Here is a 26,143-nt window from a genome sequence, read left to right as displayed (position 1 = left end):
GAAAATCAACTTTCCGTTCCCGGTGGCACGTGAACTAAAACCCAATTCTGTGGCAAGGCTGCCGATGATGAAGTTCGTTCGCAGATAAAGTTCCGGTTACAGGAGACTTGTGGTTGCTCTAATGGTTTTACCTTGGTAAATACGATAATCTGGGGTACTGCTGATTTTACATTTTATTAAACATTTCCATTTTATTGCTATTATATTTAATATTTCATAACTTCCCAACGCGTAGTAACAATTCCTTCGCATCGGATGATTAAAGCTGATTTTCAACAACTATATAGCTTTCCATTTCATTCGATTATAAGTATGTTAACGATAGTGTTGTTTTGGGCAGTTAAGATCGAAGTGCCTGGGAACTAAGTCCACGCTCGCGGTGTGGGCTTAGTTGTAATGGCTTAATGGGATTTCGATAAGGTTCCTCTGGTGGTTTATGTACCCGACATCACAGACATTGCACTCTGGTTGGCTTTGATTTGTGGTGGTAATCTTATCGGGTTATGAACTGAAGTGGGGAATTAATTTTTCCGAGCAGAAACTTTCGTCATCCCGGCCGCAAATTACGTGAAACGGAGGAAATCGAATTTGATAATCGGCACGGGCTTATCTTAGGGTATTCCGTATCCGTATACACCCTTCTGCCGGAAGAATTTCCTCTGGCCGTCCATGAATGGAACTACATACTTTTGTCGCTGCTGCTCTTGTTCGATTTCGGGATCCGCGTACTTTAAGGGCCGGCCAGTTGAAAGATGTTCGCGGTCCCAGTTAGTTGGGTATTCTTATAGCGGCTAACTGGCTAACAGACTGAGGTAGTTGTTTGGGTTTCCCGCCCAGTGGTTCGGCTTTTCTTTATTTTCTTTTCGTGAGTTGCTGGCTGTGCAACTTATTCGCATTCTGTTGCAGGAACTGCTTTTTGCTCCTGCAGCTCCACCTCTTGCAGTTCAGTGTGTTATTATGCACTGGTTTTTCCTGGTTTTTCACTCACTTTTCTTTCATTTCATTTTTATACCCGTTACTCGTATACGAGTAAGGTAGAGCTAGATTCGTTGCAAAGTATGTTACAGGCAGAAGTATATATAAAGTAAATATATTATTGATGAGGATCAGTAGTCAAGTAGATCTGACTATGTCCGTCTGTCCGCCTCTCACGCCCACAAACCGCCCAAAACTGCCACACCCTTGAACAATTTTTAAATTTGTTCTAATTTTATTCACCAATATTCACCAATTATAATTATGAAATTTCTCGTTTGCATTTCCACTAGCTCAGTAATAGGTATCTGATAGTTGGGGAAGTCGACTATAGCATTCTCTCTTATTTTTATTTATACCGCTTTTTTTAAATCTTTTTTGTGTCGCTTCCTTTGGCCCGTTTCCTTTGGCCGCTTTTCCTTCGGCTGCCGCACACAAGTTTTTCATTTGTAATTCAAGATGTCAGTCAGCTGGGAGAACCAAAACTTAATTAAAGTTCCGCACTTCTACAGAGCCAATTCCTTACTTATCCCGACTGTCTCTCTCGCTTTTCCGTATGTATTTAGCCATTCCCAGAAAGTCCGCCCATTTCGTTTAAATTCAAAGTGTCCGTCCAGCTCGCCAGGTGAGGTGGTTTATCTTTCAGGTGCAAGTTTCGCCAGCCGCACCTGCAGCAAATGTCCGGACCTGCGACTTTGTTAGCCTCGCCTGCGGATACGGGTCTTCCTCCCCCCTTTCCAGCTCCTCTGCTCCAAATCTGTTTTCCCGAGCATGTGTGAGCGTAATTTTATGAGCTTATTTCATACTTTTCACTTCTAATTTGGCTCCGCGCTTGTTGCCATGTGCAGATTTCGACTTGTTGAGTTCTCCTCGTCGTCGTGGTGCTTTCATTTTCATCGGATGATATCGGTTTCACTTACGGCTCACCATATAGAACATCTAATTTAATTAGCTGACACCAACGGGTGTTCCGACTTATTCTCTGGTTGCTCTCCATTTTCCAACATCTGTTGTAAGGGGAAAAGCGGGAAAGCCGAAGGAAAAGCTGCAGGAAAAGTAGAATGTCTCATTATGTATGCATTGAGTTTCCAGTGTCCGTTGGCAGCGACAGAAAAACTTTTTGATAACTGTAATTAGCATATGAAGAAAATCAGACTTGGACTGTTTTCTTTGGAACGCAGGCAGGTGGAAAGCTGTTAAATGTATTCCAGTCCAATTAGGACTCGTAATTAAAGCAGCATGGTAAGTTTTTCGTTTTAAAGTGATCGAATGTAATTTGATAAAAAATTTCATTTAATAAACTTCCCAAATTTCTAATGTAATGTTTACTTTTTGGTCTATAGATAAGGATACCAGTTATTGAAAGATAATTATAAATACAATATATGATTATTATATAATCAACCATATTATATACCTGCCATAGGAACAGTCGAATAAGTTATTCATATGCATAGTTTATTCGGTAAGTTTTATGAAATATATTCTATATTTGTACTTATATTACAACTTAAATCAAGTCTATACAAATAATTAAAAACAGGTATCATATATTAGAAAGTGCACTGGAGATTAAATGGTATATCTGTGCTGATTAACTTTTCTTTGGGTTGCCCATAGTCTCCAATTAAATTACTTCCCTAAACCCATAATCAATTCTGCCGTTCCCTGGTTTATCTCCCTCATTCAATCTTCCCGTTTTTCTCTTTCTGCATACATTAGCACTTTCAATCGCCTTCTGGGCCATTTCTTTCCGATTGAAATCCGCCAAAATCTCTCTTGGCCTAGGCTATCACCAGCATCGATTCTCGTTGCATCTATAAATAGCATCTTGTTGCACTGCCCGAATCCGTGGGATTCGCGAGTGAGCCATGGGATTACCGACGTATTGCCTTCCATTGGCCGCAGACCAGAAATGCGAGAGGTGGCCAATGTCAATGCCATGGCCATGGGCGCATATGGCCAAATGCAAATGCAAATGCGAAACCGAAACAGAAACAGAATCAGAATCGCAATCGGAAGCAAAGAGCCAAAAAGCGATGGAGGAGAAGCACTACAAAATAATCCAACGGTCGCCGCAAGAGAAACACTTCCCATTTCTTCCGGCCGCAAAGAGAGGTGCCAGGGCGGTGATTAAATCAGTTAAGAGGCATTGGCCATTGCAGCCAGGTCTCCTCTACCCGGGGCCAAATCCCCCTGGTCATCTCCTCCCAACCAACCCATCCCCCGCTCCCATCGCCGCCCAAAATTCATTGGCGCCTTTCCCTTCCGCCTTTGGCTGTTGCGCATTTTGTGTTTTGCTCTCAACGTTCATTTTGGCCTTCTTTTTCTGGCCAAATGATTTAATTTCATGCATTTCGCTTTGCGGCAATGGCGATGCTTATTAGTTGCAATTTGCCAGCTCTGGCATAAGTTTACTCTAGCCAAAGCCAACAGTAGCAATAACCACAAACTAAACCAAATAAATAAAATAATTGCCTTTCCGAGAAGTTGATAGAATGGGTAAAAATAAGGGTGGCGGTGGAGGAGGAGGAGGTGGCGGTGGTGGAGGCGGCGGCAATGTAAGCAATATTTGTGTTATGCAACTTGCGCACTAATTGTGAGTCTAACTACTTGTAATCCTCATCTTAGTGCCAGCTCATTCAGCTCATGGTCCCAATTTAACAATATTTAACTTTATCCCTACTTTTCCACCATTTTAAAATAATTCTTTGACCAACTTTCTAAACAAAAACTTTTTAAGAGCATTGCCAAATTATTTAAAAAACTTTAGTGCACTATAACTATTAACTTTGAGATTAAAATTAGCATGGTGTTTGGTGCTACCTGTTTATATTAATACGTTATTGTAGACCACAAATAATGGTTAGATTACATTTTAGCATGCGGATAATAGCTGCTGCTGTATGTAATTAGTGAATTCCTGGCGCTTTGGAACAAGGGTCCCCCCATTGCAATCCTGGCACAACTAACCTTTTTCTCATTTACTGACTTCGCTGCGCAACCTTCAACAACCGTGGCTCGTTATTTGCTCAGTCCCAGCTCAAAGCGAAATCTTTCCGTGTTTCTTTGCCCACAGAAAAAGGGCGGCGGTGGTGGCGGAGGCGGCGGAGGTGGCTCCGGAAATAAAAACAAAGGCGGCGATGGAGGCGGCGGTGACAAAGGTGGAGCCAAGAAAGGACAGGACCAAAAGGCAGCCGCAGGCGGTGGCAAGAAGGGAGGCAAGAAATAGCAACCGTGGCAACATCAAAGCGCATTAAAAATTACAAATTTAGAGTTAAGTTGAAATTAAAAGTGATATCAGGGTGTATACATATACGAGTATCTCTATAATGTATGTGACTTTCTTACAATTACTGGGCGCTGCCCGCCTCTTCTACTACAAGTACGTATGTAGGTTAAACATTTTGAATGCTCGGCTTAACAATGGAAGAGCATCCCATCCGCATTCCACTCGAATGCACTTTACAGGCCACTTGATTTGAATCCTCTAGCGAAACCACTCCTGGGACATCCCGAAGAAGGAAGCTGCGCTCGATTTGGATTTGCTGCTGTCTCCCTTGCGGGCTCCATTGCCACCCGACTTCCTCGTCGGCGTCGTTGTCGCCGTCTGAGATAGAGGGATAAAATGGGAAATGTTATTAATTAATTAGTACTATTAATTGGTAGTTTGTCTGATTAATCTGTTAATTTGCCGCTGGAATCTCAGATTTATAGCGAGCAGCAAACAGCAACAAATGGAAAGCAGACATAATTAGAGAACGATTTATACCGGCGGAGATCGCAGCTAATTACAAAACATGCGAGTAACGGCCAAGTAGCCATGGCCATAAATTAACATTTGCCCAGCGATTTGATTTCAATAATTGCAGCGATTCATTAATTAGCATCTAAGGCACTCGTATACACCGCCGTAATATATACATAATCATTCTGCCGATGTTCTGGCCATCCACTTGGAAATTTCGGGTTGGGTTTCAAGCGAAACTTTTGCCAACCACTTGCGGACGAAGTAGGGAGGAGCGGTTGAGAAGGGGCGGCAGAAAGTTGCACCTAATTAAAATTTGTCTTGCGGCATTCTGGTTTATTTATTGCTGGATGGACCAAATTAGTTTAATTAAACTGCTGCTTCAACTTGAAGAGGTTTTCAAATTTGGAAATGAAGCACCTAATAAGAGCAATGCGGCTATTCTGCTCACTCTTAATAAGTATTGGTTAAACAATCAATATCATGCAGCATGCAAACGAGGAATGATAACAAAGTATCAACAATCAAATAACATTCCTACCCAACCAGAGTAAATGTTGAAACTATTGACTTAGGAATGCAGTCGATAGAAATCCTAGGAAAGAAACATGGGAACGTAGCATTATAACTTGATAAAGTTGGTAAGAGATAAACTGTATACCTATTAGGGCTGTCGATTTTATGCTTCAGCCAATTAATTTCGAATAATAAATAAACCACCAAATGGTAAAGCTTATACTCTTGAAGCCAACGCCGACAGCCCTGTATATCATCACACTTTATACTTACTTTCTCAACTGGCTCTTGGGCCAGAGATTTCCGCTCTGCGCTAGTAACTCTTCCGGCAGCTTGGGGCATTACAATGGGCAGAAGCGGGAACCATAGCGACGTGGATCCGGAGGAGCTGAGACACAGCACATTGGGATCTGCTTCATGGGCCAAAGAAGTAGCAGCAGCTGCGCCCTGACTGGGAACAGCTGCCGATGGAGTCAGCACTCCCAGTTCACCCTGCAGACGGCTTGAAGCTCGAGAAACATGAGCGGTTATGTGCTCGGCAAACAGTTCGAAGTCAAAGGGATCTATGTAGTCGCGCAGTTGGTTCTGCTGGGCGTGAATCTGGTCGTAGAGAGTCCGTTCCTCACGTGAAATGGCGAACACGCGCTCCAGGAACTTAAGATCAAAGTATAGCTGCAGGGCAATATTCTGACTGGCTTTGGTGCACTCCGCGTGGGCCAAACCCTCGTAGTGGCAGAGCAGTTTCCCCATGAGCCGCTGGATAAATGCTTGCAATACCTTGGGTGGCAGAGTTTGGGGAACAACCAAATTCAATGCCTGAATTAGCTGATGAAGATACGTCTGCAGAGAGAGTCGCGGCTGACTGGGGATTCGAATGGTTGACTGAACACTCTGCTCCTGGTCCTCGTCGCGCTGTTCCAGTGTCAAGGTCTGCCAAAGCTACTCAAGAATATAATTATGTTACGTTGCTAATAAATTTCTTCTATTAATATAATTACCGCAAAGTCGCTGAGAACCACTTCATGATTAATGACCTTCGGCAGTTTTTCTTCGCAATTGTGGCCGGCCAACACATCGTCAACGATGAGCAGCCAAAAGGATAGCATCTCCTCTTCGATCAGGCCGCAAATGCGCTGCCAATGCTCGATTCCCACTCCCGCCGAGCTGTCAGTCCACTGGCGCCAACTGGACGGCTGACAGAAGCACAGCTTTAAATTAGGACACAGCTCGACCAAGGCGAGACTATTCCGCAAAGCCAGAAGCAGAGCAGGGCGTTCCCTTAGCTCTAGACCTTTCAAATTGGTTAAATACTCTGTCAGCTGCTCCTCGGCCGTTTCGCGCAGAAACTCGATAAGTGAAACCTTGTCCTCAGCCCTCGTCGTTTGTTCTTGTAACATCACATTCAGCTCCTGGACGATATCCGCCAGATGTGAGTCAAAACGTTTGCATAGTTCTATTGTTGCGCCATCGTAGCCCTTCGTCCGATTAGCCAGTCGCTTTGGTTGATCGCTGAGCGCTGCCGCCAAGCTTAAAGGCAAATCATCGCTCTGCTCTCGCCAAATTTGTAGAGGCGGTTGCGACTGCCCGGCTTCAATAAGCAATAGTACCTGTTCGTAGGTCTGCTTCATGGCGGAAGCCCAACTGCTGCGGATGATCTCTCGCACTCTGGCGTTGATCAACGGCACGTACTTTCTGCCGTAGAAGTCTAACTGGCTATGCTTTAGATGCAGTTGCTGTTCTAGGCGAACGAAATCCGGTCGACCATTAGTTCTGGCGGCGGACTTAATGTCCTGGATGGTCTGCATGTTGGTGACTAGTGCAAAGACTTGCTGCAAGTGAGCCGCTGCCAAGGCGTTCATTTTATCTAGCCATTGTTGAAGTGAAGAACCTAACTGCTCAGGTGTTAGCTGAGGTACATCAAATTGTGGCTTAAAACCAGCAATGATTTCGGGTAAAAGATGAACCAGCTGGCGCTCGCTACTCTCCATTCGGTTAATGCTTGGTGGACACGTAGAAGAGGCACATTCCTCCAGGCGGCTAAAGAGAAGGCTATCACCTGTAGGATAGAAAATACCAATTATTTCAATAATAATGTTGTTTGCATATCTGCTAATGGCAACTTACCCAAAAGACACTTGTCCAGCAAGTCCACGGTGCTATTCAGCACGTTTAAGCTAGCCAATATGCGGTCCTTGACGCGACGTGACTCCGATGGTCCGCTTTGCAGGCAGTTCAGAAATGCAGAGGAGCGCAGGTTCAAGAAGGATTTCAGCACAGTACTCAGATCGCTTTTGTCTAGCAAGAGAAGGCTCTGCAAGCAGTCCACAGCCATTTCGGGTAGGAGTTCCTCCCTCTCCAGTGCGGTCAGTATGGCTTGTTTGATGGTCACGTGGAAGGGACGCAGGATTTCCCATTGCTTGCGTGCAACCGGTAGTTTCTGCATCAGGGCACTCTGGCCATCCAGTTGCAATCCCGTGCTGATGTGGCGACTAAAGATAAACAACTCAGTAGCGGCGTAGAAGCGATCGTTGTCCAAGTGCGTCCAGATAAGTTCCGGCAGGGCAGTGAGCAACTTAATCTGAGCCATGGTGCCATAGTAGGTCTGCAGCTTTTTTCCGGCGTTCCTCTCCTGCAGTGCGGCATCCTTAGCACTTGCATTGGCAGTTGACTGGAAGCCCAGGAGCTGCTGCTCGTTTAGACTGCGGCAATTGGCCTGCACGTGTCGCACTTGCTCCATAAGTGTGCCGGCCGACGTTTGCATCGCAGCAATGGTGTCAGCCGCCTGTAGAAGATCCCGGTACCGCTCCCTTAAATATTTTGAACGTTTATAGCAGCAAATATTCTGGAGGTGCCACATCACTCACCCGACATGGGTGCGCAACTCCTCGCGCTTGTTTTCCACCACCGACTGGATCTTTTTGTGCACCGCGTCTATCTCGGACACGCCGTGCTGCTCAAACAGCGTGTCCACGTTCAGGTTTAACAAATTGGCCGTCATTTAGCCGACAAATTAGTTTTATTTAAATCGAGAAAACAATAACAAGGGAGCAGCTGTAATAAAATCGATTTATGCATCGATGACTGGCAACATCGATATTTTTTCTCATGTAGCCGGCCTATGACTGTTAAATTTATGTTAGTTTACATTTCACTGTTGGTAGGAATGTTAAATATGCTGTTATGTGCCAGCCGTTACATTTCAATATAACATACAGAGTTATAGTTAGGGAATTACCTTATTTAATAGAAAAATGAAAATATTTTTTTTAACCACGTTTCATTTTATAAAATTTACTTTATTAAATGCATTTGTCTGGCATAGAAAAACTAAATTACATTCATAACAAGTATAAAAGCAGGTATTCTGATTTGTTTGGCAGCAGTAATAAAGAAAAACCAACAACGGTTTTCAATCCCTTCCCAATTCCCGGAGCACTGCGTTGGCGATCACAATTCTTTGGATCTCCGAGGTTCCCTCATAAATCTCTGTGACGCGGGCGTTGCGGTAATAAAGCTCTGCAGGCAGATCAGTGGTGTACCCCATCCCGCCCAGGATCTGGATGCACTGGTGGGCACAAAAAGTGGCGGCCTCGGAGGCATGCAGCTTGGCCATCGCCGCCTCCTTTGTGATTGGCAGACCATTATCCTTCAGCCAAGCGGCACGCCACGTTAGCAGCCTTGAGATCTCCACCCGCGTGGCCATGTCGGCCAGCTTCTGCCGGATGAGCTGCAACCGTGCCAGCTGCTGTCCGAAGGCCACCCTCTTCTGCGAATAGTCCACGGCCAGTTCCAGGGCAGCTTGTGCGATACCGGTGGCCTGGGCGGCTATACCGATCCTGCCACAGTCCAAGGACTGCATGGCGATCTTGAAACCATCACCGGGAGCTCCAAGGACCCGGGATCGCGGCACCTGCACGTCCTCCAGCACCAGCTGGCAAGTCGAAGTGGCGCGCATGCCCATTTTGCTTTCCTTCTTGGCTATGGAAAGTCCGGGAACATCCTTGGGCGTGAGAAAGGCAGTGATTCCCTTGTGTTTCAGGCTCTTGTCCACCGTGGCGAAGACGATTCCCCCGCTGGCCTCCTTGGAGTTTGATATCCACGCTTTAGTGCCGTTTATTAGGTAGCTGTCCCCTTGCAGCTTGGCCGTGGTGCTGGCAGCTCCTGCATCCGATCCGTTTCCGGGTTCCGACAAGGCGTAGAAGGCGATGTGCTCACCCTGGGTGTACGGCACCAGGAAATCCTGCTTCTGCTGCTCGGTTCCATGCTGCTGCACTGCACCCAGGTACAGGTTATTCACGCCCATCACAATGGACACGGCGGCGTCACCACGAGCCACCTCCTCCATGCCAATCGCGTAGGCCTGGTAATCCAGTCCAGAACCACCTGAAAAATCAATGTTTATTAATGCCTGATGATACTACAATGATCTATTTATATAGAATTTCAAAACTGATACCATCACTTATGTTATGTAAATTTTATATATATAATAATTTTAATAGGAACTCACCATACTCCTCTCGAACCGTCACCGACATGAGACCGAGTTCTCCCAACCGTCTGACCTGTTCCGCCGGATAAAGCTCCTCGCGGTCGTGGTGGCGCGCTTTGGGGGCCAGTTCCGCATTGGCGAACTCCCGGCAAGTCTTCTGGAGAATCTGGTGGGTCTCGGAGAGGGCGGCCAGGCATGCGATTCCTCGGTTTCCAGCACCGACTCCCCGCGCACTCCATGCGCCGCTCGAGTGTTGACCTGTGAAGACGGAGGCGGCAAATCGATCATCCAGTCAGCCGTGAATCACACAGTTCCTCACCCAGCGTCCGCGCCACTCTGATCAGCTGCTGCATTCCGTCGCCAACTGATCCCAAGCCCGTAGTGCCGGTTGCGATCGAGGTAGTGAAAGCTTTTTCGACGAGCCGATCGAAATACAACCGAGGAAAACAGCTTTTATACGCAGCTTTTGGGGCGAAGTCCATGGGAGGAGATTGTAAGGGGGTCCCATTTATTAAAAAGTACTAAGCGATTTTGAAAAAATTTTATTTTAAAAAGCTTTTAATAGAATATAGAAATTACTTAAATTATTTTTGTAGCTTAAAATTTGTAATTTATAATCGGTTTTTAACAAATTTTAAAGTTTAATTTTAAAAAAAGTATTGATTACCAAGCTAAACGCCGAAGTCCCCACAGCGCCACTGTTCTCGTATATAGTGTTTTATCTATATAGAGAAAATCGAAAGTATTTTGTTTTGGCGCTAACTTTGTGAAATTACCAAGTTTCTGGGTTAAAGATCAGTTGAAAGAACAGAAAAGGAAAGCGGTTCAATGGATTTGGATAAAGAGGAATCCACCAAGAACCCTGTTGATTTCCTATACCGGCTGAATACGAAATTAGGCAATGCTAATTTCCGATACACACCCACTTTCGTTGAAAGGTACAAAGGGGCATTTTACCCACATTAAACACAAGTACACATTACAATTTTCTCACCTTACATATTACAAAGTAAGTGTGGACTTTGGGAATTTTCAGGGACACGTGTGAGACAGTTTTTTGAAACATTTAAGCTCATGGATCATATAGAGTATATATAACGTATTATTGTTTTTCACAATTTAAACATTTGAACCAACTTATTTGCAAGCGCCATCTAGGTCAAGTAAGCAGAACTAAACTTCTTACATCAGCAAGGTAGTTTGCAGTCAGTCCGTGTAAAAATCACTGTCGAGCGCTGTAAGGTATTATTTTGATTTGCTCTTATCGTAGTAGACCGGTTAAAAGGGATTTCAAAGCTGATCCATTTCCTAATTATTATATTCTTCTCAGCTAAACTGTTCAAAATTATAGAATTTTGCATCATACTTTTGAAAAACCAAGATGAATTACCTGATTCAGCGTGGCAAGATGCGCCAACAGGCGATTAATGTTCCGGAGGGTCTGCCGGAACTTCTATCAGATGTAACACGGGAGGTGCTAAGGTGTCAGCCGAAAAAGGAGTGCCTCTGCCAGTTCATCATCGACTATCTGCATTCGGTGATCGTGACAAGGGAAAAGGCTATGGGTAAGTACTTCTGCAGGATGTAGAATGTATCCAACTTTTCATTTCGTATACCTTTATTTCGTTTCAGTGGCCAAGACCATTTTGGACCGCTCTCTACGCCAGGTGGACAGCATAATATCGGACCTGTGTGTCTGCGATCTCTCCAAGGAGAAGTCCGAGTTGATGGGCCAGGTACTAGAGGACTGTTTCCGTAACTTCCTCGAGAAACGACGCTGCGAGATGCGGCGTGGAAAGCAGGCGATTAACTTCGAGGATGTGGACATCCTAGAGGAGCTGCTGCAGAAGTGCAAGTTCACCGACGAGGAGCTGGTCATGTCACGGCCTGCCATCGAGAGTGCCTACAAGCGCTTCGTGGACGCCTATATGTCCGCCGAACGTGGAGCCGATGGAACTGAGCTGCTCTACCAGTACTTCCGAGACAGGGAACTAAAGCGCATCAACGAGGCCACGCGAAACCAGGCAGCCATCACGATCCAGGCGGCTTGGCGTGGATACTGGGTTCGCCTCCAGTTCCCGCAAGAAGTTTGCGTATGCGTCTGCGCAGCGGTAAGTGAATCTACCTTTAACAGTCTGCCCCTCAACTTGGTCCTGACTTAAATCCAACAGGAAAAAGAGGACGACGGGGAGGAACAGCGCAGGCAACATGCTGCGAGCGTTCTTCAGAGGTTCTTCCGCAAGGTTATGTTGGTATGTAACAAGAGTTCAAAAAGAGGGAGTATCAAATCCATTCAAACTATTTTTGTAATTTTTTTACGCCAAATTTGCAGCGCGTGGCTACCAAGCCAATCGTAGACCCCTGTGCCGAACCAACTGAACCAACTGAAATGGAGGCTAGCTCTTCACCGGATACTGCGAAGGATGGCTATGATGACGTAACTCTCTCGACAGTACCGACAACTGCTGCGATAACTGCCGGACCAACACCAATGCCAACTGCTCCCGGAACTGTGCCGCCATCTGCCCAAGGTACTGCTCCGGCCACGGCCAGAACCTCGGCCACCGCTTTAGCAGAGCCAGAAGCTCATGATGAGGCTGCGGAAGCTCAGCCAGCGGAGGAAGCTCCTGCAGCAGAGGCGCCTGCGGATGAAGCAGCACCTGCTCCGGCTGAGGAGGCTGCACCACCGCCAGCAGAAGAGGCTGCACCGGAAGCCGCCGAAGAGCCGGCACCTGCACCACCACCAGAAGAAGCAGCTGCACCGCCACCGCCCGCTGAGGAGCCCGCTCCGGCAGAGGAGGCTGCTCCTCCCGCAGAAGAAGCCCCCGCAGAGGAAGCTCCCGCAGCTGAGTAGATGAAACCATGCTGTGTTTATTAGTTTTCCCTTAGTTGTTAAATTGATGTTATATGCAAGTGAATAAACTGATCGAAAAGGGTTGGAATCCTCTTCTCCTTCACGATTCTATTTGATTTCCTATCCAGTCACTGAAGGTAGACACTCTGGTGTAGACATCCGGAGAGATGTATAGACCACACACCACCAAGCCGTAGGATACTATGCCCACTTGCTGTAATCCATTTTTCGAATCCATTACCAGAGGACCGCCAGAGTCGCCCTGGAAATAATATCATAGATTTTATATTGTGTTGGCTAGTGTATTATCTCCCAACTCACCGAACAGGCTCCTCTAAAAGGACCTCTCGCACAGATCTCCGTATCCGTAACGCTCTCCATTCCCGCATTCCGGCACTCACTATTCGAGATGGTGTGGTAACTCATGCGCTGAAGAACATTGGGATAATTCACATTATCCAAGAAGGGAAAGGGCACTGGTAAGCGGAGCCCCCATCCCGTCAGGGTTACTGGAACTCCACCGCCGATGAAGTCTTTTCCCTGCGATCGATACTCAATTGCACTAATAGTGGAGTTGTTTAATTTCAGCGGAGGTTTGATGGACAGCACGGCAAGATCGCTGGTAACCAGTTCCTGATACTTGGGATGGATGCTGTAGGATAGCACCTGGGAGCGGGAACCCTTCTCGTTCAGACCTCGAATTCCGGCCACCACAGACATGCGACTAGCGTTAAGACCTTGACAACAGTGAGCTGCAGTGAGGATGCGATTGGGGGCGATGATGGATCCACCGCAGAAGTGCATCTGACCACCGCGTGTTCTGTACTGCAGAGAAACCTGGTAGGGCACATGTTCGCCTGGTGGGATGTCAGCGCCTCCAACAATACGATGTGGAGTATACCCACTGGGTTGACGAGCTTTTACAATAGACACGTCTGTTACCAGGGGATTCTGAGTTACTGATTCCAATTCAAACTCACAATTCAGTCTCCCGAAGACTCCACCCACAGCTACAACTCCGATCAGCAGTAGTTCAGTTAGACCCATCGTTGTTTGGTTAATGCCACTGGCTTTGCACCTGCCACACTTCTTAAATAAGAGCTTAGCCCACATTGGCAAATGAATTTGCATATGTATCGCAAAATATCTGGGTCACTTTGTCTACTTGGTTATGCCATTATATTTGATCTTGAAATTGAAATTATAATGAGAGCTTCTGCTGGTAACGTAGCCCAGTTACCTGGTATGCAAATATCTAATTGCGAACTTGCAAGACATCTTTACGGACAAAGATAATGCTTCATTTTACTGACTTGGAAAAGTATATAGTTTGGTTAGAGTTTCTCAGAATATATTTGAATAAATAAAATAAAGATTTATATTGCAATATCTGTTTTTACAATTTGTATCTTATATTGATTTAGGCCATTCTTTCCTTAATCCAACCGTCAAACATGGACACTCTGGTATAGACATCAGGATTGTTCGAGGCGCAGAAAGCAGTTCCATAGGAGACGACGCCCACCTGTTTATAGGACTCACCACTCTTCATCACCAGAGGACCGCCAGAATCGCCCTTAAATAGTATTTTAAAATTAGCTAACATTATTCCGATTTTCACTTGAATATACTACTCACATTACAGGCACCCTTGCCAAACCGCTCCAAGGCACAGATCTCGGTGTCCGTCAGCTGAGTCATCGTCTCCTTGCACTTGGAATTGCTCAGGGTCTTGTAGTCGAGCTTCTGGAGTACAGTGGGATATTTGGCGAAGGGACCTGTACCGAAGTGGAAGACAGAACCCCATCCGGTGAGGAGAACCTCCTGATCGGCACCTACCATGTCCGATCCACTGACGTCAATGGTGGACACACGCTTCTCGTCCAGTTCAAAGGGCGGATCGATCTTGAGGATGGCAATGTCGCTAGTCACCAGCTCCTGGTAGTTCTCGTTCATCTCGTACGACTGCACCTGAGATCGGAAGCCGGAGCTGTCGTTGAGATCCCTAATCCCAGCAACTACGCTAATTCGACTGGCATTCTGGCCATTGACGCAGTGGGCAGCGGTAAGGACGCGATTTGGCGCAATCAGGGATCCACCACAGAAGTGTCGCATCTTTCCACTGCGAGTAAGAAACTGCATGGACACCTGGTAGGGGACGTATTCATCCTCTGCCACATCGTAACCGCCAACAACTCGCTCCTGGGAATTAAGGTCAGCCTCCTCGAAATACTTTTCCACTGCAATAGTCGTGGAAAAATGAATACAGTACTATTTGGTTAAGTTATAAACTTCACTTACAATCGATGACATTGCCCATGGGTTTACTTTGAACTCCATCCAGAGCTAACAAAGTGGAGCTAAGAAGTAGCACAAAATAAGTTACTCCGTTCATGGTTAGACTCAGCCTGAAACTAGCAGTGCATCCGAGGTTTATATAGGCATGCCAGAGTCCCAATTAATTGGGGCTTTTCGTTCAGCTCGATTCATTTGAATTTTATCAAGTGCAGCTGTGGGCGGTCGTCCCACCTCATGTAATGGGTTACAAGGTCGCTGGGCAGCGATAGCAATGGTCTAGACGATAGGAACCGACAGTTGGTAAGGGGAGACAAGTGGGACTGGTTGTGGTGTAAGGCAACTACGATTTACTTGAACAGGTTATATAGATACTTCCTTTGCTTAATCACAGCTTAAGCCACCAACTATTTCTTGAACCCATACATCATCTAAAGATCTGCGGTGATGAGTAAGCTTCCTCGATTCCCGAGAATAACACCTACGCAAAGTTGAGACAGAGGCACTGAAAGAATCAGCATCGGAATAAGAGGCAGTCTACTAACCAAGACCTCCTCCTTTCAGAGCGATCTGCCTTCGAGTTTTAATCAGCGAATAATTTAAATATTCCGATTAAACAAGCCCCTGCCACGGCAGCGGACATTTCTTTTAATTCATTGTGCGGACAAGGAGACAAGGAGACCTGCCGCTGGCAATCAGCACCTTGGACACCTCGGGCACCTCGGAGGCAGTTGCAGTTTGAGCTTCGCATCCAGACAGGAGCTCCATCCAGGCCATCCACATGTTCGATGCAAATCAGGCTTCATTGCAGCCTCGAGTTTTGCCTCAATTCCAATGCTTCTTTCATGGGCGGGCCATGGAAGCGCTATCTGGTCGACATTCGGAGTCAGATGTGTCAGTTCCGGGCCTGATTGCATCCAGCTAATGAATCATTTCGGGTGTAGCCGGATTGGACGGACCAACCTCAACTGTGTGTGTGGCGCACAGGCGCGAATTAATTATGCACACCTCTCGGTTTCGTGGCGACTTCTTCGTGCTTCCATCCGGCTGCTCCTCCGTTTGCATCCTGGCTGCTGTTGAGGTCTTGATCTTTGGACTTCTGTGTTAATTGTCCTGGGCTGCGATGCAGCGCCACGAAGCTGCGAGCCAGCGAACCGATTTGAACCCGAAATGGCTTTATTATATCGCCAGAGAGCGAGAGACTCCATCCACAGGATGTGTCTGCGGATCTGAATCCGACTCTGGCGCCTGTCGTGTTGCCTCCTGCCTCCAATTGTTAATTGGACCACCCTGTCAAGGCATGACTTATCTGCAGACTTTATGCTTGATTCCCGCCTCTAATTTGCATGTGGGCTTGGTGCGTCTTTAGGAGACTTAAGGTTGACGGGTTAATCCCTGTGTTAACTCATTAGGCTTTGTTCTAGCGAGCGAAATTTAATCAAGTAAATTTACGCACCAAGAAGTTTGTTATACATTTTGATTTAATCGGGAAAAAATACATTAAAAACTTGATGTTAGGAAAGGTCAGTTTTAAAGAACATTTGTATCATTTCTATTATTAGCTATCATCAGCTAGTAAAAATTGCATATATTATTCTAAACTTACAACCACTTTGCACTATAAGCTGCTAAACAGATTCGAGTTTGCACAACCAGCAGTCACAAAAACCCGCTTTAATGATGAAGGCAGAAATCGCAGACGATGCTCAAAATTCCCACTAATAAAGTGCACTTTAATCATTTCATCATCAGCGGTGTTCCCGAGACCATATCCTCCTCTTGAAGGGCTGGCTGGTGGATCGGTTCGGTGTTAACAAGATAAGCATCCTGCCCGTCGGCTCCGACGGGACGCCATCATTATTATGACATTTTGTTTGATTGCCTGCCCCGCTGGATGGCCCTGCTTCTGGGCCATGTTCGCCAGTTGGCCAGTTGGCCAGTTCGCCAGCCAACTTCTGTAGAATTGTGCGTGTGGCCCAGAAGAACAGGCCACATCCGAAGTGGGCATTCATTGCCGGTGCAATTTTTATGGGCTTTTTGTTTTCGGGACTTGTGTTCTTGTTTGTCTCTTTGCCGCCAACGTCTTCAGCTTGATTTATTGGCCGAGTTCATAAAGCAGAGCCGCTGGTTTTATGATCTGTGCGGAGTGGGAGAAGAAGTGGCATTTTATGTGTGTGCATGTACCAGGCTTAAAATACAGTAGCAGCTGAGGAAGGGTATAACTAGCCATGCTGATTTTGGGGTCAATCAAGAACAGGTTGGAAAAACTTTCCTCTGCATCGACTCGTATGCAAATGATTATGACTGAGCCCCACATAAACAAACGGGATCAGCCTGGTTAGTCGAATGAGTTTTCCACTTCGCAGGCAATTAATTTTCGCACTCGCTTGCAAGTGGAAAATTAATTGCGTGTTTTGCATAATCAGTAAATTGGTCGTTTATTTTAGTACTTAATTTGCCCAGGATTGCACCACAAAGTGCACCTCGTTCTTCCAGCGAATCAGAGGAGTCCCACTCCACTCCTCTCCAACTAGTAATATAAATTATGACTCTGGACACCAACACATGCAGCGATCTGGCGTTGGTTTTGCGCCCGAGCATTGGCAAATTAAACAGATTCTTATTTGCAAATCAGATAAGAGATCATGCCACGGAACAGCGACCAGATACGAATTCGCAGTCGCCCAGATAAACAGATACCGATATGGGGATTCGGCTAGAGCTGCCTTAATATTTATCGGTCGCGTGAGCGTGTTACCTAATTGATGACAACAGGTAGGCGCTTCTGTCAAGCCCAGTTTTATGATGGCATCGGAGGATCGCATCCCGGCCAGCTTATGATAACCAGGCACGCAAGGCGACAACTGGGCAGCTGGGAGCGGAGCAGCAGGAGATCCCAATCGACTACTGTTTGAATCAGAACGTTTGAAAATGGTATACATTACTTAGATCTGTCCAATTTGTATCTTTAAATACTTAAATTAGTAATTAAAGTACAAAAAGTAGAGTATTTTTTAAGTGTACATATGAGCACATATGTGTTATTTGTAGGAGATATTTGGGAAAGGTCACACCGATTCAGCCCACATTACATTTCAAGATCACCGGAATTTAAATGTTTGCATTGCCAAATAAATGATAAGGCTGTTCTGCATGGAGATGTATAAAATGGATGGGTTGCAGTGGAATGCAATTCATTCATTCATCAAAAGTTGAAACGTGATCGTAGTTTAAAATGGTGGTATTACAGCTTTTCTGCATCTTGTTGATCCTTCGCCAAGGACTAGCTGACGTGGTGACCACGACCACCGAATCACCCACTAGGATAAATGGTGGGCAACGCGTGAACGAGACGGTGCCCTTCCAGGTGTCCTTGCAATTGCAGCGACGTGGTCGCTGGCAGCACTTCTGTGGAGGATCCATTGTCAGCGGCCAGCACGTCCTTACGGCGGCCCACTGCATGGAGAAGATGAAGATCGAGGACGTTAGCGTGGTCGTGGGGACGCTCAACTGGAAGGCCGGTGGACTACGTCACCGGGTGGTGACCAAGCACGTCCATCCGCAGTACTCGATGAATCCCCGCATTATCAATGACATCGCCCTGGTCAAGGTTACTCCGCCGTTCCGCCTGGAGCGATCCGATATCAGTACCATTCTAATCGGTGGCTCGGATCGCATTGGCGAGAAGGTTCCGGTACGCCTCACCGGCTGGGGATCTACCACTCCATCCACTTCATCGGCGACTCTACCGGATCAGTTGCAGGCCCTGAACTATCGCACCATTTCGAACGAGGATTGCAACCAGAAGGGATTTCGGGTGACTCGGAACGAGATCTGCGCCCTGGCTGTCCAGGGTCAAGGGGCATGTGTGGTAAGTATCTAAATAGTAATATCATGCTAAGCGGAATCAAACATGTTTTCCCAATTTTAGGGCGACTCTGGTGGACCCCTGATTAGGCCCGGTAAGCAGCCACACCTGGTGGGAATTGTCTCCTACGGATCATCCACCTGTGCCCAGGGCAGACCTGACGTCTACACGCGGGTGTCCAGTTTTCTGCCCTACATCAGCCAGGTGATCAACCAAGACTTGGCCTAATAAATACCGACCTGTAGCGCATAAATAAACCGATTCTCTGCCCGAACTTGACTAAATTCCTCGAAGTCTTGCGTTCTTGGTCACATCCCCCCACTTTCTACGCTTTGGCGACTAATTAAAAATCTTGTTCAATATTCGCCACAGCCAGAGGGAGGGCGGAGAAGTTCGGCAGTCCGGGTGTCTGGGTGCCTGGGTGGAGTCCACAGAGTCGCCTCGCCATCTTCGTGGTCTAGGCTTGGCCCGACTCCAGCGAAAACTTGGGCTGCCGCCTGCCAGGGCGACCATGATAAATGCAAAAAGCAATTTATCGCGCATTTAACTCAATTCAGTTTCTTTATGGCAGCGGGATGTGGATGCGAGCATGAGGATGTGGAGACGTGGGGATGTGGTGATGTGGAGCCGGAGCGCTTGGTCGATGGAGCCTGCCACAAAGTTTCGCTGACACGCACACTGTTTTGCGAACTCTGGACTCCTCTCCAAAGACCGGGCCTTGTAATTCGATATTAGATTTTATGCGCGACAAATACGAAGTGCAAACATTTTTATGTTCCCGCCGTTTCTATGCTGCAATTGGTATACCAATTTGACGGGGCGCCGACTTTGACTTTAGCTTTAACTTCGGTCTGGGCTCCACTGCGTCTGTGTAATTAGGTTCAAATAATGTGGAGCTCAGGCCTTTGCGGGCCACACTAGTCAGCAAGATATTGTAGTTCACACAGCCCCGATGGAAGGATGATCCTGCCGAGGACCCAAGTTTGCCAGCAGAGTGCCCGTCTCCTAGCTCGTTTCACGCTCTCAATTTACTGGATCAAAGCTCGCCACGCTCTGCGAGCCTAACATGGAAAATCTGGCTCCAAATGAACTCCCATATGCTAGACGGCTGGCAGCGGGTTAAATGCTCAGAAGACTAAACCTAAACCAAAACTCCAACCACCTATCCATCTGAACGCATCTCATTCGGAGGGAATCTGAGTCTCGCCGGGCACCGCGCTCAGCATATAAATTCATTTAGATCAATCAATTCAATTTGTTTGTCAATAAGCCCTAAATGAGTATTTCATTTAAACAAATTAAAATTCGACCCGTTCGGAATGCCAGAGGCTGCTCGGACTCATCCCGCAGCAATTAAAATTGACGCGACACACTCGATTCCCTGATTTCTTAAACGAGCGCAATGGAAACACATATAAATACGGCTGGACTTTGGCTCAGACCCAGACCCAGACCCACATCCAGACCCAGACCCTGGGACCCAGAGCCGTCGCCAGAGTTCCAGAGACCAAGACCAAGACCAAGAGACCAACGGCCAGCCAGCCAGCCCATCGTTGTTGACTCTTCATTGTCAATTAAAATCAAATAAATTTATTTGCTGCTTGACATTCGCCTGGCCACAGTGAGCACCACTTTCGATTCGCCGCTTTTGTTTGGCATACAAGTGCATTGAGCTGATTGCTCTGACCTTCTTCGGAGGCTGCTGGACATACCCGAAATCACGGATCACTTGGCTTTGCCCTGGTTGGCCACCGACTCCATTGCCCTTTTCACCGTTTCCGGATCGCCGAGAAACTTCAACGTGGCCAAGGGCTTGAGGTTCTCGTCCAGTTCGTAGACGAAAGGAATGCCCGTGGGCAGGTTGAGGCTCATTATGTCCTTGTCAGAGATGCATTCCAAGTGCTTGACCACGCCCCGCAGGCTGTTGCCGTGGGCGGCGATCAGGACACGCATTCCGTCCTTGATCTGGGGCACTATGACCTCGTTCCAATAGGGCAATGTGCGCTCGATGGTGAGCTTGAGTGACTCGGATTTGGGGAACTCCTCCGGCTTCAGTTGGTCCTTGTAGCGCGGATCCTCAACAATGCAGGCGTAGTACTCGTGATCCTTCTCCATTGGCGGCGGTGGGGTGTCAAAGCTGCGGCGCCAGATCTTAACCTTCTCCTCGCCGAACTTCTTGGCAGTCTCGGCCTTATTCAGTCCCGTCAGTCCGCCGTAGTGGCGCTCGTTGAGGCGCCACGTGGTGCACACCGGAATCTTTTTGTGCTCGCTGGACTTCAGGGCGGCCCTGAGTGTCTCCTGGGCTCTGGTCAGCACCGAGGTGTGGGCCACATCGAAATCAATTTTGGCATCTTTGAGCGCTTTGCCAGCGGCACAGGCCTCCTGTTGTCCCTTCTCCGATAACTTGGCATCGAACCATCCGCAGAATAGGTTCTTCTGATTCCACTCGGACTCCCCATGCCGAACCATTACGATCCTGTACTTGCCCTTCTTCTCGGCCTGCTTTCCGCCGGTTGATGACTTCGAGAACGGGCAGCGGGCTTCGATGTTCGCCACGCGACACAGCAATTGGCCACACCACGAATTCCTGGCCAGAGCCAACATTTTGGGACACTTTGAATTTGGAAAGATTTTGCAGTCTATATCGTGTTCATTTCGAATGGGTTTTCTATTAAAACTGCCGGGTTGAACATATGACAGTAAGGAAAGTTCGTTGAAATAAGGTTACTTTGAGGTTTATATTTCATTCCTTCTAACAATATGGAAATATTCTTTAATGATTGAATGATGGTTATATTTTATTACGATGAGTGTGAAAAATGTCTATCATTAGGGTTCCGCCTTCTGGAATTTAAAATCCATTTAATAGCTGAATAGAATGGGATGTTTGCCTTATCAGTAGTGGAACAGCTGGTATTAAACACATAGTCTCATGCAAAACTGGATCCAGTTTCACTAATTTCTCCAGAAATTCTCCAGTCCAGATTCATTATTTTATTAGAGTATTCAAAACTACCAAACCGTTTTATTTAGATAATAGATGTATAAAAAGAGTTCTTATAACCAATATAATAGAATTATCAAAATACGAAAGTTATGTTATGAAGTTCGTCGTTCAAATGCCAGTTGTGGTGATTGTGCAAGCTTTATTACCATATGGTCAACGAATTCAAGATTTTCGTAGAGAAAGCTGGTTTTTAGCTGATAGTTTCTTAGTATCTTGACTAAAGCCAGCTTCGAAGACATCAGTCCATATCGCCAGCCTGATAGAAATAAAAAATGTTGTATTAAAATTTTACTTATACAAATATTTTCCAAGGCTAACCGACCTATGCAATTTCTCCTTCCCTTTGAAAATGGAATGAAGGCGTATGGATGCCTGTCCTGGATTTTTTCCGGCAGAAAGTTTTCGGGATTGAACTGCGCTGCTTCTGAGCCCCAATAATCGCTGTTGCGTTGAGTGTTAAATATGTCTATGCTGATAGTCACTCCCTTGGGGATGACAACTCCATTTGATAGCCGCAAGTCCTCCAATGTTTCCCGCGTGCTTAACGGAACGGATGGCATCAAACGCAGGGTTTCATTCAAAACGCGATCTAGGTGAACCAATTGTTGAAGATCGGTGTGGGTAACCTCGAAGTCTTTGGCCAAAGGGAAGTGCTCCTTAATCTCATTGAATACCATTTCCTGATGCTCGGGAAACATGGCCAGCAAAACGAGGGCATAATAAACCGTGTGGCCGCTTGTCTCGAATGCAGCGAGAACCATACTGCTGCATTCGGCACGTAACTCCATTAAGGACAATTCGTCATTACGAAAAAGTTCTATCGCCCTGTGTATAACAGTCTTTGGTTCTGACTCGGAATAATTTTCTGGGTTTGAATTTAGCTTTTTTTCCAGAATCTGAATAGGAAAGTTCTAAATATGTTAATCTTCAATTTGCAATCTCAACTCACGTTGCATATCATTTTATTAATCGTAGAAGTGTCTCTTCTTCTCAGCCATTCAAGTCCGAAGAGTGTGGAAACAATTTTATTTTGCACAAAAGGCACGAAAATATTTATGATGGTTAGCCGCAATATCCTAAGAAATATGGGTATCTATATATGTTGGAAAAACAAACTATATGGGACTCGCTTACGACTGATAGGATTTTAATATTGCGTCGTTTTCGAAACTATCATCTTTCGTAACATCGGTTCCCAATGTGGTTTCTGTGGACAGTCAAAATTTAGTTCAACCCAAAATGGGAATGATTTGTCTACTTACGAGTAGCTATTGTGTATGACCATCTTATGAGATCTGAAAGGACATCTTTTTCACCTTGACCAACAAAGGAGTCAAAAACGCTAACCAGTAAATCCGTTTCAGCATTGAAAATTGGAAGAAAGCTGAGCAAGACACTATGTTTAAACGCGGGATTCATATGCTTGCGACGGGCCATCCACTTGGATCCTGCATGGGATGAGAGTAGTGAAATTTTAGAAGAAGGTGGCGTATAGACTACAGTACAGTACCCTGTAATGTCAGCAGTCCGTATCCCATAGAAAGTGCCAGCGCATTAGTTATATGAGAGCTTCTGTTAATGCAGAAGGGTGACGTGAGGACTTTCTCGGCAATCTCGGGATCTCTTGTTATCACAATTGGAGTTGTGCCTATCCAGGCCATATATGTGGAGCCGTGCCTATCCATGTACATGGTTCTTGAACTCATTCTGCCTGAAGATACGGATATTAAGCTTGGCTAATTCGAGATTTTAAGTCACACTTACCCCTGCTAATGATAAGATATCCTAGGGAATTTCCAAGTAAAGGGAGTCCCATTCTTCCCGGCAACTGCATCATCAGCATGTACAATTTGCGTCGACTCCATAGAAAACGGATCCAAAGAATTATACTTGCAGCGATCAACAATTGTATGACTATCATTTTAGCCAAGTATTGCTCATCTGAGCTGCGATGGATAAATATATATTTTTGGAGTCGACATTAATTTGACGAGTTCGGGTTAAGATCTTTTCTAATAGCGCTACCCTAATGTCAACATATTTATGGCTTTGAACTCTACTGCTTAATTACTTTGTATTTTTGTGCACTTCCATTTCAGCTATCATTTATAAGGAGGGTCCGCACATAAATTAAGGAATACATTTTAAGAATTTCGGATTAACATTTTATTTTTATAAATAATTAAGTCACAACGTATTTGTTTAAGATAAATCTTAGTAACAGCAAAATAGTCCCATCAAGAAAGTTCCTAAAATAAATATCTAGGAAATTCTGATAAAAATACGTAAATGTAAAGTGTTCCTAAGTGTTTCTAAGTTCGCCGATGAAATTCTAGTCCAGGTGACTGAGCCAGTTCCATTCCAATGTTGTCAACGAACTCGAGATCTTCGTATCGAAAAGATGTGCTTACTTTGCAGTTTCTAAGTATCTTAGACAAAGCAAGCTTGGATGACATCAACCCATATTTCCAACCTTAAAGCATAATAATTAAAAGAAGTACATTTTATGATGGCAATCAAACCCACCTATACAATTACGCCTTCCCTTTGAAAATGGAATGTAAGCGTAAGGATGTCTATCGCGCACATTGTCGGGCAGAAAGTGGTCTGGGTTGAACGACGATGGATCGGTACCCCAGTAATCTCGGTTGCGATGGGTAGCAAATATATCGACACCAACTCCAACACCTTTTGGAATGACCACGCCAGAGGATAGACGGAAATCCCGGATTGTTTCCCTTGGTGTAAATGGAATAGATGGTATCAATCGCAGTGTTTCGTTTACCACGCGCTCCAGAAAAACCATTCTTTGCAAATCGTCGTAGGTCACCTCAAAGTCACCGGCCACGGGAAACAGCTCCTTGAGCTCCTGATAGACCGTGTCCTGGTGCTCCGGGAACATGGCCAGCAGGATGAGGGCGTGATACACCGTGTCACCGGTTGTCTCAAAGGCAGCGGCAACCAAGGAGCAGCACTCCGATTGCACCTCTTCCCGGGACATTTCTCCATTCCGATGGAGTTCGATGGCCTTATTAATGACAGTGGTAATTTCAGGCTGTGGGCCACTTTCTGGCTTTGACATTAACTTTTTGTCAACAATCTAAAGGGCGAAAGGTCTTAGGCAAGTGATGCAATAAGTCCAGGCCAAACTCACCGTGCCTATCATATTGTAAACATTGGACTTGGCCGAAGCTTTCTGCATTTCAAATCCGCCCAGTGTTGAAAATATCTTGTTGTGAGTGAATGGCAACAAAACATTCATGACAATTATTTTCATAAGCCTAAAAAGTATAAATAGCTTTGGATATTAATGCTAGTCTTTTTCGGATTTGGTTTCACTTACGTCTCGTAACTTTTCAAAACTGAATCGTTCTTGAAGGCCGTTTCCTTCTTCACGTCAGTTCCCACTGTGGTTTCTATGGAAAAATACAACAAAATTGCTGTAGACATCTCAACACATTTTAACGAACATTTCACTTACGAGTGGCTATTCTAAAAGACCATCTCACTATGTCGTCGCGGACCTTTTTTTCACCCTGACCGACAAGTGAGTCCAGGAAGGCCACCAAAGATTTCGACTCAGCATTGAAGATGGGAAGAAAACTCAGCAAAACATTTTGCCTGAATGCGGGATTTAAGTTCTTGCGACGTTCAACCCACTTAGATGCTAAAATAAATAAAATATGTTATTATTGCGTAAGTTAAAGCCTAGTCTTCATTACCCTCCAATGATAATAATCCATCTCCTGTACAGCTATTAAGCGGCTTGGAAAGTAACGAGCTCCTATTTAGGCACTCTGGAGACATGAAGATTTCCTCGGCAATCTTTGGATCCCGAGTGATTACAAATGGCGTGGGTCCCAACCACACCATACATGTGGAGCCGTAAATATCCATATACTTGCTTCGTATGCTCATTTTACCTATGGTCACAAAAATTTCAATTAATCCACAGCCTTTTTATCAAGTGTATTCAAAAATCACGTTTATAGGTTATCAGATACTCAAAGGCAATGCCCAGAATTGGTAATCCCATGGGTCCTGGTATCTTAAATTGCATCATATAGAGCCGGCGACGACTCCATAGAAAGTATATCCAGAAAAACACTCCCACGGCTAAGAGCAGTTGAAACGTATCCATGGTAAGGACTCTAATCCGAACTCGAAGTAAACAAACACTTTGAAGTAATTCTAAGCACTGTTTTGCCTCAGCGAATTTGGCAAAGGTTTTATACGAAAGTGGAAGTGCTTCTGTGGTTAAATTAATAATAATAGGTATGATGGTGTGCTTTATTACTAAGGTGTAAGCTGACCTTGAACTAACCAAAACAACGTTCGACTTTGTCCTCTTTTTAGGCGTTTTAAAAAAAAAGTTTCTGATTAGGTCA

The 26,143-nt window shown here is 45.6% G+C and overlaps 9 protein-coding genes across 10 annotated transcripts; 2 read left to right on the top strand and 7 right to left on the bottom strand.

Annotated features, from left to right (window-relative positions):
- Positions 1-4,252: 4,252 nt before the first annotated feature.
- On the bottom strand, positions 4,253-8,305 carry LOC117143656 (conserved oligomeric Golgi complex subunit 1). 2 transcript variants are annotated; one of them, XM_033308437.1, is made up of 6 exons: positions 8,104-8,305; positions 7,364-8,046; positions 6,238-7,295; positions 5,513-6,178; positions 5,265-5,318; positions 4,499-4,585 (listed from the first exon to the last, which is right to left on the bottom strand). In XM_033308437.1, exons 1-5 carry the CDS (start codon positions 8,235-8,237, stop codon positions 5,295-5,297), a joined length of 2,565 nt encoding a protein of 854 aa, XP_033164328.1. In that variant the 5' UTR covers positions 8,238-8,305; the 3' UTR covers positions 4,499-4,585; positions 5,265-5,294. The 2 variants fall into 2 exon arrangements, with proteins under 2 accessions (XP_033164327.1, XP_033164328.1); XM_033308436.1 differs by lacking the exon at positions 5,265-5,318 and having other exon boundaries at positions 4,253-4,585.
- Positions 8,306-8,514: 209 nt separating this feature from the next.
- LOC117145165 (short-chain specific acyl-CoA dehydrogenase, mitochondrial) lies at positions 8,515-10,142 on the bottom strand. Its single transcript, XM_033310713.1, has 3 exons — positions 10,051-10,142; positions 9,750-9,989; positions 8,515-9,622 (listed from the first exon to the last, which is right to left on the bottom strand). Exons 1-3 carry the CDS (start codon positions 10,082-10,084, stop codon positions 8,649-8,651), a joined length of 1,248 nt encoding a protein of 415 aa, XP_033166604.1. The 5' UTR covers positions 10,085-10,142; the 3' UTR covers positions 8,515-8,648.
- Positions 10,143-11,033: 891 nt separating this feature from the next.
- Positions 11,034-12,672, top strand: LOC117143552 (fibrous sheath CABYR-binding protein). The gene is made up of 4 exons (XM_033308292.1): positions 11,034-11,296; positions 11,364-11,842; positions 11,903-11,983; positions 12,064-12,672. The coding sequence occupies exons 1-4, from the start codon at positions 11,113-11,115 to the stop codon at positions 12,583-12,585; spliced, it is 1,266 nt and encodes a 421-aa protein (XP_033164183.1). The 5' UTR covers positions 11,034-11,112; the 3' UTR covers positions 12,586-12,672.
- Positions 12,673-12,685: 13 nt separating this feature from the next.
- Positions 12,686-13,632, bottom strand: LOC117143551 (chymotrypsin-1). The gene is made up of 3 exons (XM_033308291.1): positions 13,566-13,632; positions 12,907-13,502; positions 12,686-12,847 (listed from the first exon to the last, which is right to left on the bottom strand). The coding sequence occupies exons 1-3, from the start codon at positions 13,630-13,632 to the stop codon at positions 12,686-12,688; spliced, it is 825 nt and encodes a 274-aa protein (XP_033164182.1).
- Positions 13,633-13,981: 349 nt separating this feature from the next.
- On the bottom strand, positions 13,982-14,980 carry LOC117144176 (chymotrypsin-1). Its single transcript, XM_033309221.1, has 3 exons — positions 14,887-14,980; positions 14,224-14,825; positions 13,982-14,161 (listed from the first exon to the last, which is right to left on the bottom strand). The coding sequence occupies exons 1-3, from the start codon at positions 14,978-14,980 to the stop codon at positions 14,006-14,008; spliced, it is 852 nt and encodes a 283-aa protein (XP_033165112.1). The 3' UTR covers positions 13,982-14,005.
- Positions 14,981-18,115: 3,135 nt separating this feature from the next.
- Positions 18,116-19,004, top strand: LOC117145808 (chymotrypsin-1). The gene is made up of 2 exons (XM_033311609.1): positions 18,116-18,751; positions 18,812-19,004. The coding sequence occupies exons 1-2, from the start codon at positions 18,116-18,118 to the stop codon at positions 18,974-18,976; spliced, it is 801 nt and encodes a 266-aa protein (XP_033167500.1). The 3' UTR covers positions 18,977-19,004.
- Positions 19,005-20,322: 1,318 nt separating this feature from the next.
- Positions 20,323-21,438, bottom strand: LOC117145608 (phosphoglycerate mutase 2). The gene has a single exon (XM_033311323.1). The coding sequence runs from the start codon at positions 21,350-21,352 to the stop codon at positions 20,474-20,476; it is 879 nt and encodes a 292-aa protein (XP_033167214.1). The 5' UTR covers positions 21,353-21,438; the 3' UTR covers positions 20,323-20,473.
- Positions 21,439-21,776: 338 nt separating this feature from the next.
- LOC117145370 (probable cytochrome P450 313a2) lies at positions 21,777-23,866 on the bottom strand. Its single transcript, XM_033310994.1, has 8 exons — positions 23,827-23,866; positions 23,520-23,701; positions 23,266-23,466; positions 23,018-23,203; positions 22,890-22,962; positions 22,705-22,831; positions 22,078-22,651; positions 21,777-22,011 (listed from the first exon to the last, which is right to left on the bottom strand). The coding sequence occupies exons 1-8, from the start codon at positions 23,859-23,861 to the stop codon at positions 21,848-21,850; spliced, it is 1,542 nt and encodes a 513-aa protein (XP_033166885.1). The 5' UTR covers positions 23,862-23,866; the 3' UTR covers positions 21,777-21,847.
- Positions 23,867-24,055: 189 nt separating this feature from the next.
- Positions 24,056-25,896, bottom strand: LOC117145371 (probable cytochrome P450 313a3). The gene is made up of 7 exons (XM_033310995.1): positions 25,740-25,896; positions 25,478-25,678; positions 25,237-25,422; positions 25,099-25,171; positions 24,910-25,036; positions 24,282-24,855; positions 24,056-24,228 (listed from the first exon to the last, which is right to left on the bottom strand). Exons 1-7 carry the CDS (start codon positions 25,894-25,896, stop codon positions 24,068-24,070), a joined length of 1,479 nt encoding a protein of 492 aa, XP_033166886.1. The 3' UTR covers positions 24,056-24,067.
- Positions 25,897-26,143: the final 247 nt, after the last annotated feature.

This window comes from Drosophila mauritiana, chromosome 3R, assembly GCF_004382145.1.
Source record: "Drosophila mauritiana strain mau12 chromosome 3R, ASM438214v1, whole genome shotgun sequence".
NCBI lineage: Eukaryota > Metazoa > Arthropoda > Insecta > Diptera > Drosophilidae > Drosophila > Drosophila mauritiana.
Note: the sequence above shows the minus strand (reverse complement) of the source record. Positions and strands in the feature narration are given on the sequence as shown.

Excerpts from the sequence above, each read along its gene's own strand:
- LOC117145608 (XM_033311323.1), bottom strand. The coding sequence starts at position 21,352 with ATGTTGGCTCTGGCCAGGAATTCGTGGTGTGGCCAATTGCTGTGTCGC.
- LOC117143552 (XM_033308292.1), top strand. The coding sequence starts at position 11,113 with ATGAATTACCTGATTCAGCGTGGCAAGATGCGCCAACAGGCGATTAAT. Across the intron at positions 11,297-11,363 it reads GACAAGGGAAAAGGCTATGG|TGGCCAAGACCATTTTGGAC; the intron begins GTAAGTACTTCT and ends ATTTCGTTTCAG. Across the intron at positions 11,984-12,063 it reads TCTTCCGCAAGGTTATGTTG|CGCGTGGCTACCAAGCCAAT; the intron begins GTATGTAACAAG and ends CCAAATTTGCAG.
- LOC117144176 (XM_033309221.1), bottom strand. The coding sequence starts at position 14,980 with ATGAACGGAGTAACTTATTTTGTGCTACTTCTTAGCTCCACTTTGTTA. Across the intron at positions 14,826-14,886 it reads CATGGGCAATGTCATCGATT|TGGAAAAGTATTTCGAGGAG; the intron begins GTAAGTGAAGTT and ends CGACTATTGCAG. Across the intron at positions 14,162-14,223 it reads TTGGCAAGGGTGCCTGTAAT|GGCGATTCTGGCGGTCCTCT; the intron begins GTGAGTAGTATA and ends ATACTATTTAAG.
- LOC117145370 (XM_033310994.1), bottom strand. The coding sequence starts at position 23,861 with ATGATAGCTGAAATGGAAGTGCACAAAAATACAAA. Across the intron at positions 23,204-23,265 it reads CGGACTGCTGACATTACAGG|GATCCAAGTGGATGGCCCGT; the intron begins GTACTGTACTGT and ends CATCCCATGCAG. Across the intron at positions 22,652-22,704 it reads TTAATAAAATGATATGCAAC|ATTCTGGAAAAAAAGCTAAA; the intron begins GTGAGTTGAGAT and ends TTTCCTATTCAG.
- LOC117145371 (XM_033310995.1), bottom strand. The coding sequence starts at position 25,896 with ATGGATACGTTTCAACTGCTCTTAGCCGTGGGAGTGTTTTTCTGGATA. Across the intron at positions 25,423-25,477 it reads TGGATTATTATCATTGGAGG|CATCTAAGTGGGTTGAACGT; the intron begins GTAATGAAGACT and ends TATTTATTTTAG. Across the intron at positions 25,037-25,098 it reads GTTTTGAAAAGTTACGAGAC|GCTTATGAAAATAATTGTCA; the intron begins GTAAGTGAAACC and ends TATACTTTTTAG.
- LOC117143656 (XM_033308436.1), bottom strand. The coding sequence starts at position 8,237 with ATGACGGCCAATTTGTTAAACCTGAACGTGGACACGCTGTTTGAGCAG. Across the intron at positions 8,047-8,103 it reads GAGTTGCGCACCCATGTCGG|GGAGCGGTACCGGGATCTTC; the intron begins GTGAGTGATGTG and ends AAAATATTTAAG. Across the intron at positions 4,586-5,512 it reads CCCAAGAGCCAGTTGAGAAA|ACGGCGACAACGACGCCGAC; the intron begins GTAAGTATAAAG and ends CCTCTATCTCAG.
- LOC117143551 (XM_033308291.1), bottom strand. The coding sequence starts at position 13,632 with ATGGGTCTAACTGAACTACTGCTGATCGGAGTTGTAGCTGTGGGTGGA. Across the intron at positions 13,503-13,565 it reads AGTCTTCGGGAGACTGAATT|CTCGTCAACCCAGTGGGTAT; the intron begins GTGAGTTTGAAT and ends CTATTGTAAAAG. Across the intron at positions 12,848-12,906 it reads CTTTTAGAGGAGCCTGTTCG|GGCGACTCTGGCGGTCCTCT; the intron begins GTGAGTTGGGAG and ends TATTATTTCCAG.
- LOC117145165 (XM_033310713.1), bottom strand. The coding sequence starts at position 10,084 with ATGCAGCAGCTGATCAGAGTGGCGCGGACGCTGG. Across the intron at positions 9,990-10,050 it reads CAGAGTGGCGCGGACGCTGG|GTCAACACTCGAGCGGCGCA; the intron begins GTGAGGAACTGT and ends CCGTCTTCACAG. Across the intron at positions 9,623-9,749 it reads GACGGTTCGAGAGGAGTATG|GTGGTTCTGGACTGGATTAC; the intron begins GTGAGTTCCTAT and ends TTGATTTTTCAG.
- LOC117145808 (XM_033311609.1), top strand. The coding sequence starts at position 18,116 with ATGGTGGTATTACAGCTTTTCTGCATCTTGTTGATCCTTCGCCAAGGA. Across the intron at positions 18,752-18,811 it reads AGGGTCAAGGGGCATGTGTG|GGCGACTCTGGTGGACCCCT; the intron begins GTAAGTATCTAA and ends TCCCAATTTTAG.